Source organism: Acromyrmex echinatior, chromosome 7 (assembly GCF_024713525.1).
Source record: "Acromyrmex echinatior isolate Ae372 chromosome 7, ASM2471352v2, whole genome shotgun sequence".
Taxonomy (NCBI): domain Eukaryota; kingdom Metazoa; phylum Arthropoda; class Insecta; order Hymenoptera; family Formicidae; genus Acromyrmex; species Acromyrmex echinatior.
The window spans coordinates 8,692,556-8,706,894 of NC_141858.1; the positions used below are offsets into that span (position 1 = coordinate 8,692,556).

General features: G+C 33.5%; 1 protein-coding gene across 3 annotated transcripts; it reads right to left on the bottom strand.

Moving 5' to 3' along the window:
• Positions 1 to 7,910: 7,910 nt before the first annotated feature.
• Positions 7,911 to 11,682, bottom strand: LOC105154416 (nuclear RNA export factor 1). Of its 3 annotated transcripts, none has more exons than XR_015545663.1 (3): positions 11,583 to 11,682; positions 8,974 to 11,481; positions 7,911 to 8,169 (listed from the first exon to the last, which is right to left on the bottom strand). XR_015545663.1 is itself a non-coding variant. In XM_011069924.2 (2 exons), the coding sequence occupies exon 2, from the start codon at positions 11,294 to 11,296 to the stop codon at positions 9,710 to 9,712; it is 1,587 nt and encodes a 528-aa protein (XP_011068226.1). In that variant the 5' UTR covers positions 11,297 to 11,481; positions 11,583 to 11,682; the 3' UTR covers positions 7,911 to 9,709. The 3 variants fall into 3 exon arrangements, 1 of the variants encoding a protein (XP_011068226.1); XR_015545662.1 differs by having other exon boundaries at positions 7,911 to 8,323; XM_011069924.2 differs by having other exon boundaries at positions 7,911 to 11,481.
• Between the last annotated feature and the right edge of the window lie 2,657 nt (positions 11,683 to 14,339).

The window sequence follows — 14,339 nt, forward strand, 5'->3', positions numbered from 1 at the left end:
CCGTGCATGCGATCCGGCGTGTGGATCTTCCGCGCGGTTTAGCCTTGAGATACGCGGCCAATAACGAACCAAGTTCCCCGTTTTTCCAAACCGACCGTCCCGCCTGTCACGCACTCCGATTCCAGTTAGTGAAAGTGTGGAGATTTTTGTCAAGAACGTCCTCCACCTCTCATATGACACGCGTGCGTTTTGCGAACGCATTAGTTGAGGGTCTCCCCGCGAAGCTTGTAAACCTCCTTCAGCAAGAAAATGTTTAACAAGAAAATGAGCAGAAAAGTGTAACACAACAAAAGTGTAACGAGATCGATCAATCTAGAAGAATTTAACGGAAACGACAGTTAATTATATTTTGCAAGGATTGAAACCAGCAGTTATGCAATTACACTGAAAAAAATACTAAATTTTAATAAATATTTGTTTGAATAGATTTATGTAAATATTTACTAAATGTAAACATATATTTATTTGACACAAAAACTGTTCATTTGATTTAATTATTTTTTTTTTATTGAATAAATATTTATTTATCGTTAGTAAATATTTACGTAATATTATTCGAAGAAATTATTATAATATGTATTAAGATTTAATTAATTTTTTTCAATGCATTATTACATTTATAAATTTTTTCTTCAGTAATTATTATATTTAGAGATAAATAAATTAAAATGGAATAGAGTATTAAGGAACAGATAATTATAATCAATTTTTTACAATTATTTTAAATGCTGTATTTTCTGTGACTGTGCGACTTTTTCGAAAACACTCACAAAATACTAACAGTATGGAATTTTTAATACGTAAAATAAATTACCACACGCGGCACTATTATGCTAATAGTATGCGAAGTTACAGTCGAACAAATCGATCCTTTACGATCATCCCGACCTGTGACACCTGTTACGCAATACTTGTTTTTATGCGATATCTTGATTCGAGAGAAAGTGAATGGATTTTAATTTAATAATTGTCGATATTAATATTATAATATTATATGATATTATAATTATAAATAACATTACATTAATAATAATAATAATAATAATAATAACGGCATCTATATATTATACTTATATTAATTATGAATAAATTAATTTTCTTTATTCTACTTCTTTTTTAGAAAGATTTTACAATTTTTTCGAAATCATTTGTTCTAATTTACTATGACTTATTGCGTAACTTTGTCTTCACGATATCCTTTCGTGCGTGGCACTATTTTCTCGGTTCATGCATGATGTATAAGATTAATAAGTACGAATTTTCCAAATGTCATACTTCAGCATTTATTTTTGACGCCTTTGGCGTACAATGACCATCGGATTAGTCGGCTAGCAAATAATCTAGCCTCGCGGTGACGGTACGAAGAGAGAGAGGGTGTCTGCTCATCTCTACCACGTGAGAAAGTGAAAGCAAAGGCCGTATGCTTTGAAGACGAGATGAGGCACGGAGACCTGATCGTCCCGGCATTCGATCGTCCTGGAAATCACTCTTCTTCACAACGATTCTCTTCAGCGGCCTCCTTACGATCGTTCCTTCGCAACACTAATCAGTGCACGTATATTCTTCCGTCAAATCCAAATTTTACTTTATTAATGCGTTTCACAGTCTCACGCAAAACTAAAAATTTAAATTTTATAATAGAATTAAAGATTCTATGTACTTCTCATGTATTACAGTTTAGAGAATCTACTGAATTTGATGAAAATTAATAAAATAATATTCTATAGGTAAAATTAATAATATTAATTATTATTAATTAATATTTCTAAAGATTTAAATATACATATTTTCACACATATAATCAAATAGAACAAGTTATGATAATATTAGAATGAATCGAGTGATGATGACAAAAAATGACTTTCAACAATCATGTAGAAGCTGTTTTGATATTATTATAGATATTATTAGATTCCTGTTCTTACAAACACATAGATATTCTATGTTAGTCTTCTTTCTGACAGCAAAATATTATAAGATAACATATTATAAGATAATCCATAAATTCATTATGGAGATACTCTTCTCACTCATTATTAATGCGATTGTCATCATAACCGCTAACTCTCTCTTCGTCCCCTCGCCTTAAGGCATATTTGATCATATCATTAATAATAAAATAAAAGTTTAGAATTTACAGTTAATGACGGTTAGAGAAAATAAAATTATTTTCTACTTACAATTATTATCCATAACAGGATCGAAAATTATATTGTTTTTCTATTCTTTACGCAATTAAATATTAATTAACAGATCGCAAGATAAGATATTACTAATACTTATTTATGTTGTTTCCATGTTGATATGAAAAGTAGCAAACATATAGCGTTTCTCATTGATGATAATTGTGCGCATCAAGAACATAGCTCGACAATTGAACCGGAAAGAGGCAGCAATTAAAGCGATTAGTCTACGATTGATAGTTGAATCGGTTACAATTACTTTCTCGGTCTTAAATCATGGCTCTAATTTCAACCTAAATTCTTAGATACCTATATATCGCTCTCTTGCTTGTTATAGAAAAGTGATACCTCTTGAAATTAATAACTTTTTAGGAGGGCATTTTTTAAATTCGTAATTGGAACAACGTTTTAAGGAATCTTTTAAAGAACAATGACATAACTTCAAGTAAGACGTTTTTCTGTAACTATTTTAGCACTAATAATTCCTTAGACATTATTTAATTTGAAAACATGTCTTTTCTATAAACAATCATTTCTATAAACAAACTTGAACAGAGGACAAGCGATATTTCTGTTCTTCAGTGATTAATTGGAAGAATTAATGTATTATTTTTCCAACAAAAAACATACATCTTTAAAGTTGATTTCTTTTATTATCTCAAAACGTGCGAATTTTTTAGTTGTGTCATTTTTTTCAAGCAATATATTATATTGTAAAGTCAACTATAAACACAATACATGCGTTGCTTAAAAGATTAAAATATATGTCAGGCATTTCAAACATCACGTATCATTGTTTTAATGAATTGTTTTGCGCAAACGTCATTAAAATAATATATATGTGATTATGATACGGAGGATGATGACATTTTACATGAGACATTTCTTTTAATTTTCAATATTTAAGTTTTCAATATTTGTAGATAGATGCGCTCTTAAACGTGTGTATAAAATTAAAAAATATGCATGATCACGAATTGTTTTGTATTTTTCTGTCGCGATCGAGAAATATCTTCATATCACTAATTTTCATACTACTAATTAATTTAAATAATCTCTTTCTCCACAGAGAGAGAGCATAATGCACTGGTTGTTCCCGTCGACGTAATTAACGTATTTGTGGCGAATTAAGCAGGTACTCGAGATCTTAATTACACGGCGAAGGGGCTGCTCGTGGTTATTGTGACATACTGTGCATACTCCGGTGCAACTCCGTGCGAAAAAGAAAATTATCCACTCATCACCGCGATACGCGCCTCTCACTTATATAACGTAGAATCCCGTTTGATAGTTCTGAAGTGACGACCATATATCTCGTTTCCTACTTGTGTGCTCCTTTCCAACGTCTATATACATTCTTGGATACGTGCATATTTTCTTTACGTGATTTTTGCCGCCAGGCAAAGTTTTGTTATTAACAGTTTTATAATTAACGGTCATGTCGATAAATATTTTATATTATTATTGGAAAGGCCATCTGCACAATTTAAGTCTTAAAGAAGAAGAGACATTGCGAAATTATTTATTCTTCACGTTATAGAGATGCGCATTAATTCTGCATATACGTAACGTACAATATGTTATATCCGGAAAGGAAATTCTGTTTGAATATCATACCGTGAATCATCACTTTTCCTTTGTCAATACGCCTCTCTATGATAAAATTAACTCTCTCGCGCGCAATGCGGGCGCTCGTATCCTTTCACATAAATAATAATCCATTCGATTTACATAATTCCGATTTAGAACTCGCTTTTAGAACTCTTCTTGTAAAGAAGAAAAAATAATAGATGTCGAGTAAAATAATCGAGTAAAATAAAAATCGACGAGATCGTTAGCTAATTGTGAAATATCATTCATCTGCTTCAATATGATATCTCTCTTTTTTTTTTATAGTTGCGAAATCTTCGAAATCTGCTCTTGCGATTGTAGTAATTAAATGATCGTTAGATCCGATCCTTTAACCAGCAGAATTCGGTTTCCTTTTTAGAACAGGAAATGGTTTCAGCCGTCTAGGCCACAAACTCGAAGACGATTTATAATCGTAGGTCATGCTGATGCTACACATGAACCCTAGAGAAGCCGGCATAACTTTCACTCACGACACTGTCGCAGGCCTGATGCCCCGGGCACATTGCTACGAACACATCGACACAATGATTTCGTTGATATAGGCGCGCGCGCATACACACACACACACACACACACACACACACACACAAAATCGCGCCGGAATGTTGCATAAACGCACGCGCGTGAAGCCGCGCGGTTCTTACGTGCGTGATACGCGAACCCGCGCTCGTGAAACGTGGAAGTGCCGGCCGATTATACAAGCGATTCCCACATGCCAGCTATCTCTCCGAAAAGTTCAAGTCAAATGAGATCGAAATGACTAACTAATTCTCATTGAAAACTGAATCGAAAAGAAGAAAGGAAAAGGAGAGAAAAGGAGAGAAAGCGGGAATTAATATGTATAAAAAAACGTGAGAGAATATAAAATTATAAGAAAGTAAAAGGATTGAAATTAAAAATTACAATGCCGAGAAGTTTGGAATAAATACAATTTTTTTTTATTGTACTTGTGTAGTATATATATGTAGGATTGCAAGCTTTTTAATTAGATAAGTCAGGGATGAAAAGAGAAAGAAGAAATTCTCTCGTAACTGCAAGGAAATGCAGCTGCGAATACTCATTAACGGGAAAATGGCGCAAGCGTGCCCTTTTTAATTATTCACGTCTCACGTAAAATCCCATGCGCGTATTTGCGTGCACATATACAGATGCACACGCGTGATGCATCTCCGGTAAAATCGTATCGCTCTTCTCCGGCATGTACATTCGCATGAATGCGAACGAGTCTTGCGAAAATCCGTCTTGCACAATTGCTCCCAATCGGACTGTTTTATCTGTTTAGAGAATTGCTCGTCTTCGATTTCCCTTCGTAAAGACTAACGCAGCGTCATTTCGCTTAGGCATGAAGATCGATTTTATTTGCTTCTAATCGATTAAGCTTAAAGACCACAATAATCACGCGGATAACATTAAATTGTACAGCACTTATTATTGTGATTATAGGATCGTGTAACATAAATCGAAAGGAGATTTCTCGAATCTGCGTAAAGTTACTGCAAACTTGAAACATATTGAATATATGTATTTTCTAAATAATTGGAGAATTATTTTTATATATAAAATAATTATATATATTATATATTATATATTATGTAAAATAATTTAACAGTAACATTTTTTTTTCCGCAAGCTGAACAAAACGCTTATTCCCAAAAGCTACGCAAAAGAACAGATTTTTCCGCTTTCGTAAAAGCTATTATAACGTCATTCGTGGGAATCAGTCCAGTCTGTGAACGTTACTAAACCTTATGGTCGATTTCTTCACTTCGCGATAATTTCGTTCGCTTAGACTGGGAGAAGGTGACTTAGCTCGTTCCATTATTTGATACGAGCCGATTTCCCTATTGTAACCTTACGTCATTTTGTTTGCAAGAAAAAAAATTAAAAATTTTTACAACGCGTTCGACTCGTCTCAATAAGTTTTACTCGTTGTCCAGTTCAAAAATCGTAAAATATATACAAGTATTATATATCGCACTAATAATGTTAAATGCTTCTATCATCGTTGAAAAAATCGATCAAGTAGATAAACGATAAGACTCTTCACCACTCACTACGTATTTACAAATTAACGTCTCCGAAGCGAGAAAACAATAAAATTTCTTGCAAAATATATTAAAAAATAGAAATATTTTCCAATAAAACAGTATTTATATTGAATAGAATACACTTGTAAAATATATTGAAAACTCTCATTTTATTTTGTTACTTTGGAATCTAATAAAATCATATTTATCTCAATTCGATAGCTATCATACATGTATAACTTGTTTCATTTTCTGATTAACCATAATTACATATATTTCAAATATATATAATTATTTATTGATTGACCAGAACATAAAGGGAGTTTTAGATATCTTATTATAAATCTATTCAATTAATTGCAAATTATTTTATTAAAAAATACATATATTTTAATATAGTTTGTAAGAATTTTTTAAATGTATTTTTATAGTTTCTGACGTCATAATGGCTACAATGAGTAGGCAGGAGCTTTAAATAAACATTTTTTAAATTCATACTTTTATTATAGCAGTCGCCATTGTAATTTTAATCATAAAGAATCCTTTCAGGATGTCATAATAGCTAGATTCACGTTGAATGTGTCGTTGCTATATCTTAGTACAAGAATATCTTGGCCAGTGCATTAATCCTATCATTTTTTTTTTAAAGAGTAATATTTTTAATACACGATACATCTATAATTTAATTATAATAATAAACATGTGCATTTTATACTGTTTGATATGAGAATCTCAGAATGACATAAAAGTTTATATTTGAAGCTAATATAAACTTTCACAAAACATTTGCAGCAATTGTAGTAATCGTTAGATAATGCAATTAATTAATTAATTCAAGTTTACTTTTTTGTTAGTGTTAATTGATCTAGTGTAGTTAATTGATCTGAAATTTTTTTATAGTTCTCAGTTAAAATAAAATTTGTTCCACTCACACATTTTCGCTTTTAGATTAGAGCGTCTAGATTAGAGCTTGATTAGAAGTTACCGTTATGTATTCAATCTTTCCTTTAGATTACTATTGTACATGACATTGTAGGCATTTACACGCACGTTTTCCTCGCTTATTAACATCAACAAACGAGTAACGAAATAGCGAATCCCATTAGATATTATGTTACTTAACTTTTCACATTTCTCGTTTTACATAATGAATATCGCTGTATAACGCATTTGTATTACATTCCAAGTTTTGCTGATAATTTTCTCTTCTGGCTTACTTCCGTTACTCAATAAAAGTCATCTCTAATCGTAGATGAGAAGCGTATAGCATCTTTTCGTTTTCGCTAACGCCTTTTAGAGGGGCGACATGAAAAATTTACATAGGATCTGCATGATATGACTTTCTCTTGCGGGTTATCTGAGAGGAACATCTTCACGTTACATCGTGCGTACGTCTCTTATGAACGTCCTGACATGATCATGTCTCAATGGGCCATCTTTTTAATCATACTGTGTTCCTCCTTCACTATAATACTCTGACCCACAATTTAACACATTTAAAATGTTTGAAAGCATTTGCGATTTTCATAAATAAAAAATTCCTAATCTATTTCATTGGACTGTATTTAAAAAAATAATAAATAGAGGAATTATTGACATTTACATTAGAATTAATAATGATTTTCTCCTTTATTTCAATTTTTTATTTTATGTAAAGTCCCTTTGCCTATCAAAATATCGAAATTATTTTAGTCTTAAAATTACGCTCGAGATTACGTTTCAAGTGTCGATACTTTCGATTTCCAAGGTATTGATGCAGGAAGCACCGAACTATCGGGGGAAGAAAGTTTTAATTAATACAAGGGTTAATTAGTATTGGAAGAAGCAGTTCCCTATTTTTACGAAGGCGGATTTCTCAAAGGAGCCTCGTGGGAGACTGTACTGAGTCTCACAGTAGACAACAATCATTTTATTATGTCGTTATTCGTATACGTATACCCTCTCTCGGCTCCCAGTTAATTGTTAGCAACTCACTTCAGTTTAGTTTAACATTTCTCAATCTTTTTTGTTTCATTTCCGTGTTTCTATAAACACTGGTTGGAAGAAAGATGTGCGAGTGGTTCAAAAATTTATGCATCTAAAATATTCTGTATTTTAATTATATTTTTTATAAAGTATCATGATTCTTACAACGTTGATAATTATTAGTCTAATATATAAATATATAAATAATCTAATATGTATAAATGTGACCGCGGCGTAGCTGTGTCATTGTACAAACTATTTTCGTCTCCTTTTTCTATTCACACGTGAATGTTCTTGAGCCCCGACGATCCGGAAGTAACAAGATTGTGCAACAGCAGGAGCCGGAGAAGATAACGATCGGTCTGCTGTAAACGTGTTATGATTGTTTATTTGGATACCATGGTATTACTGCATTTTTTCTTGTAATGCAGTGATGCAATGTGACGCAATGCAAACACTTGTACTGTTACGTTCAAGCTGTATCTTATGTTGTCCTTCGAGGTTGATCTTTTTACGCTGTAATTACATATTTATGGCATACAATAATACGTAATCTTCAATGTTATGTGATTACAATTCTGTTTAATTCATGAAGTACATTGTCTAAAATTTGTGTAATGAAACGAGCTTTTTATTAGAGAAAAGAGCTATTATTTACACCAAACGTCACGATTACAACCAAGTCACGTCTTCATTGCAACCTATTAACTCATTCGATCGTATCATTTTCTCGGCGAAAATTTGCATGTATAGCGTAAAGTTCACTTGGGATAAAAATTTTAATTCCCCCGCAATCGCTCGGACCATGAATTATTTCCATAATTATTATTCTTATACGATGTTAGCGATAAAGTGTGCGCATCGTTATCGAGCCTTTGTAATTGAAACTTATAATTACGAACGAATAGTGCGTGTATAAAATCTATTATAAAGAATTCAATTAACAGATGACAATTTTATTCTCGGCTTTACATTGCATCTATTTTAGTAGTGACAATGATATTTCATAGTGTTATACTCTCAAGATTAAATCATTAATGAGCAATTACAGATCCGCATTCATAGTGATTTACTTAATCGAGAATAAATAAAGTCTCGAAGAGTTCCAACAGCTTTCGCATATTGCGACGATGATAAAACGATTAGAAAGGGTAAAAAAAACTCGCCTGCCTTCACGATTTTGTTTCATTCACGTCGTCCGGACGGTCCTTGAGTGCATAACCTTTGGATGAAGTCACTAAGCATCTCGTTTTCCATCCTGAGCAGACCATTTAAATGCCATGCGAGTAATCACATCGCCTGTAATATACTCATTGATACACGATACCATCATCTCGCGAAGTAAATGCCTATATATTATAGAAGGTACAATTAAATGCACAATTAACGGTTTTTATTAAAGAAAAAAAATCGTTTTTTGTAAGAAATCGCAAATGTGAGAAAGATAAATAAAAATTTGTAAAAACTTTTAACAACATGTATTTTCATATTACTATTATTTCTATTATTTACATAGCGTTTAGAAGACGCGCCGATAGTAAAAGTAATACCGGCACGTATATTAATATCTATATATTAATATAATATCTATATATAGATATAGATTAATATATAGATATAATATATTATATCTACACTGAGAGAAAAATATACTAAATTTTAATAAATATTTATTCAAATAGTGCCAATTAAATATTTACTAAATGTAAACGTATATTTATTTGATTACAAAAACTATTAATTTGATTACCTATTATTACATTTTATTTAACAAATATTTATTTTCCATAAATAAATGTTGTATTAGTACTATTCAAATAATTACTTGTTAAAATTTAGTACATTTTTTTCTCAGTGTATATATTAATAATTCTATATCTATACATAATATCGTTGCAAGCTTTATGAAACGAACGCATGGTCCGGTATCGACGAATTTTTGAAATCTTTCATGAAGTCAAAAATCGTCTTCCGCATATCCCATTGAGCTGCTGTCAGATAAGTCTCGGCCCATTCCTTGTTCATCGTAGTGACCTGTCGTATCCTGGTAATTAATACCGCTTTTTCACTCGGACTGAAGCAAACGGGCTCCATTTCATTTTCGAAAATATGTTTGACTACTATTTTATCAGGTGTTATATTTTTGGGTGCTGCCCATACGTGATACTGATCGTTTAAAATATGATATTCATTATCGGAGGAAGCTATTAAGATAAACGTTCTACAGAACGATAGTATGTTCGTACCGGAACTTAGTTTCTTGAACAATCCTGAGACACTGAGGGCTATGCATTTATCGTTATCGTACATGACGTCATAAGTGAAAGAACTCTTGTCATGATAGGACCGGGGCAATTTATTAAAAGCTGCTAGAATGTCTTCTTGGCCGAAGAAAATACATGTATTTTTTTTGGGGCCTTTTCTTAATAGATTTCTATTAAACGTGTACTGAGTAAGGCCTTTTTTTTGCGCAGTGTTGTGAGGTATGGCAAAGCTAAAGGAATAAACTGCGTCTTTGTGATAAAGTCCGCGTAAAACCGTTCTGTCGAGTTGATCGAATAAATAAAAAAAGTGAGAAACAAATGTATGCGCGAAATGCTGCGTCTTGTCGTCTGAAAAATAGTCTTTGTAGATCAACGGCATGTTTTCCACAATGCTTACACCGTCTAATTCTTTCAAATGCGGACAATATCTTTTTGCAGATTCTACGTACTGCTTTGCAGTCGAATAATTTTCACAAAGCGGATTTCCATCGAGCCAAAGCTTAATGATTTCTAAATTTTTAAGAGGGGCTAATGTGTTCATGTTTAACAAATTGTTGTGTCTAAGATCCAAATACTTGATAGATGTTAACTCTGAATTCTCTATCGCAGATATGTTAAACAATTCATTATGTTGTAAATTTAGGTGTTCGAAAGTGGCTATCGCAGTCTTGGCTAGCTTCAAAACATGATTGGAAGTTCTAAGTTGTGATAAAGGACAATAGATGGTTCTATCCACATCCGGTTCTGTATGGAAATTCTCCAGGTTTAATGACTTCTCATTCGGATTGTATCTTTTGGTCAATACAGTTAACAGGAGGGGCTGTATATGGATTTTCAGATCTTCGATTGTAGCAAATCCCAAGGTTATTACGAGAACGATAGCGACACCCTTAGCATTTTTGATGATCATGTTTGCTTTGCACAGCGTTTCCAGTGCAGGACCACAATTTCTCGCCACAAAATACGCATCTTCTCCACAAACTTGATACTTTACTGGTATCAAATCGTTTGGTTCTACTGCCTTCAAAATACCTTTCAAAACTGTATCCTTGTCAAACTGGCCACCTTTAAGAACTTTTATTTTGTGCCACAAATCCGGACGATTCATCATCGCCCTTTCGTGAGGCATTTTTGCACCCATAGCTATTCTTATAGCGATTGCGGTATCCATCAGAACAGGAATGACTGGTGTATTTAGCGTTACTATTTCTTGTTTCATCTGCATTGTGTATCTTAAGAATTTCTTCTTTAAAAAACTCCAAGTTATTTCTTTATTTATTAATTTTTTAATTATTTTTTATTTAAATACTTTCTCTCTGTTTTGTTGACTTTTGCAATGTTTACATATCTTTGAGGTTAAGAATGTTCTTATTCAGAAGAAATGTATTGTCTCGCGTACACACGTTTTCTCTAAAATAAAAAAATATTCAAATATTATAAGATCATAAATCATCATTATAAGATCATACATTATTAATACAGAAGATGCAAGAAATACTTAAAATACTCACTGTGACTTTTACCTCTCTCACCGATATTATCCTTTTTCTTACTTCAAAATAATGCGTGATATGTTTTCATTTGGTTACTATAGATGTCACGATTGTCTCAATACCGACATGTGAGACACTTGACGCGATTGACTATTTGTTGATATAATCGTCATCGTCATTATCTAACACCGAGATTATCGAATGAGTATTGTAAAAGTTGTACGTGATTTGTGAAAGATATCGCATCAATGATATTCTTGATAACATTGGTAACAATAAAAAAAATCCCGCAGAGATGGCTGATCTACGCACAATTGTATACATATGTAAACATATAACTATGTACTTGTGCATATGTATTTTAGTGATAATGTAATAACATTTAAACCAAAATAACATAGATGGATGGTAAAATTGAAAATCAATTTTTTCTTAAAAAAAAATGATTTGTAGAAATTATCTGATTTGCTTGTTACAAATTATATTTAGCTTTATCTCTCTATCAATTCAATTTCATTTATTCAAATAAGAATATTACAACGAATATATATTGAAATTATTATAATAATAATCTTATTAAATTAAGATAATTTTAATCTGTTATAAATTATATTAGCTTTAAAAAAATTGTATATTTAGCTTTCTATCAATTAAGTCGCAACATTTTTTTCATAAAAGTTTTAACCAAAATATTTAGATTTTTATCTGACTAATACATTTTTCTTTAACGCATCTTGCGTTAGAATAATTCGCGATAAATTTCTATATGTATTACTTTTATTGAGTCTATCCTGATTTAATTTTAAAATTTTACTTTAAACATTTTTTAATTTTTAAATTTTTTAATTTTGCAACAGTACTATCTTAACATTTACTAACAGTAAATAAATATTTATTCAATAATTATATCAAATTAATGATTCTTGTACTAAATAAATATATGTTTATATTTAGTTAGAGTGCTATTTAAACAAATAACACAATTTATTAAAAATTTACATAGTACTTTTTTCAGTGTATATAAATATTTCGTTTGTTTTACAATATACATGATTTATATTTTGTATGTATATTAGGTAAATATTTTATTCATTTATTTTACATCTAAAATATATAATTGTATACGTGTATAAAAAATATGTTTTAAGAAGTAAAAAGACTCTCACAAAAGCCGCAGTAATAACTGCTTAACAGCGGCCGATCTTTGATCCCGCAGCAAAAGTTTGTGCGATTCATAAACCCGGCGCGTTCTTTAGCGCACTTCCTCGTTCTCTCGTTAATTACAACCAGCTTACCGCACGTCCCTTACAGAATGAACTGTACGTAATATTACACCATTTCTTTCAACGAACAGCATCAGCGGCTGCGCGTGTTTTTGGAAGCTGTTACACATGTACATTGATGTAACATGTTGAATCAATAACATGCTCATATTCGCGCAGATTATCTGGTTAATATTAAAAATTCTGCATCCATCAATAAATCAATATGATTTATTATTCAATATGATTAAATTATTAGAATTAAATGCAATTTTCGAGATACTCTACCCTGTTTAATTAGTTCACCTCCGGTGTTGTTAATAAATCCTCGAACAATTTAGCCGCACGCGTTGCGAAGGATTGAGTTACTTCTTACTCGTAAAAAAGTTCGTACCAGGCGGTTTGCATCTTCTTCAGAGGCCGCGGCGCCTCATAATTCACTTAGGCTCAGCTCGCCTGTCTGCATGTTGGTCGAGACAGCGGCAATTACGCCCTGTCGGCAAAAAGTACGCGCACTCGAGCGTTTTTAACAAACGCCAACGTGTAGCGTGTCTCACCGTCGCCGTCCGCCGTCGTCACGTTGCAATTTCGCAATGGAGACGAGAAGTCCGCACCAGTCCTAAACGTAAGAGCTTCGGAATTTGAGAACAAGCGCAATCGTGATTCGAGCTTAATGAGCTCAAGAACAAAGCAAACTTAAAAGGGCCGCACATTCAAATTGCTCGCGCTCCATATTTGTTCGCGACGACAGCTCGGTCTCCATTGTTTCCTCTCCGGAACGCCGGAAATTAATGTACGGGGATGAGAAAAAGCGATCGCGGTACGATCGATCGGTACTCGACGAGGAATTCGCGCGGGCAGCCTTCGGCCTCCTCTTCGCGAAGCGTAAGCGGCGCGTTCGCGAACGCGAGCGCATCTCTCCGCCTCGTTTCCATCCTTTCTCTCTCTCTCTCTCTCTCTCTCTCATCTCATCCCGTAATTCATTTAGACGGTAGCCAGACAAGAGGACAGGCTCAATTACACCCGCGGCAAAAAGCCGCACGGGCCCGCCGCCGCTTCCTCGTACGACGTGCGTGGTCTGCGCTCGGTCGGCGTGGAGAGGCGAGCCGCGAGACGAGACGAGACGGGATGGGATGAAGCGCAAGTGTTATGTCGAGGACAACAGGGCGGATTTGTCGTCCGTGTCGTCCGTATCGGGACCCCGTCGGCTCGTGTCCTCCGTCAGTCGAGCGCGGCACCGCGATCATTAGAAGGAAAGCTTCCCTTTGTCGTCCGCAATGTGCAAGCAACGCGAGCGATGCTGTTTAACGACGACATCCGATGCATGCTCGGATCGCGATGCGCGGATGTCCGGACGACGCGGCCGGAATGCTCGCCGACATTAATCGTCTTCAGCGTCGGTGAAAAACCGTCGATCGGAATCAAGTATACGCGAACGTATAGGTATTGCAAATGCAAACACACACAAGAACGCTTCGGCGAACTTCAGTAATGAGTCTCGGTCTTTGGGGGT

What these genes read in the sequence shown, in the direction of transcription:
- LOC105154416 (XM_011069924.2), bottom strand. Translation starts at nt 11,296, where the DNA reads ATGCAGATGAAACAAGAAATAGTAACGCTAAATACACCAGTCATTCCT.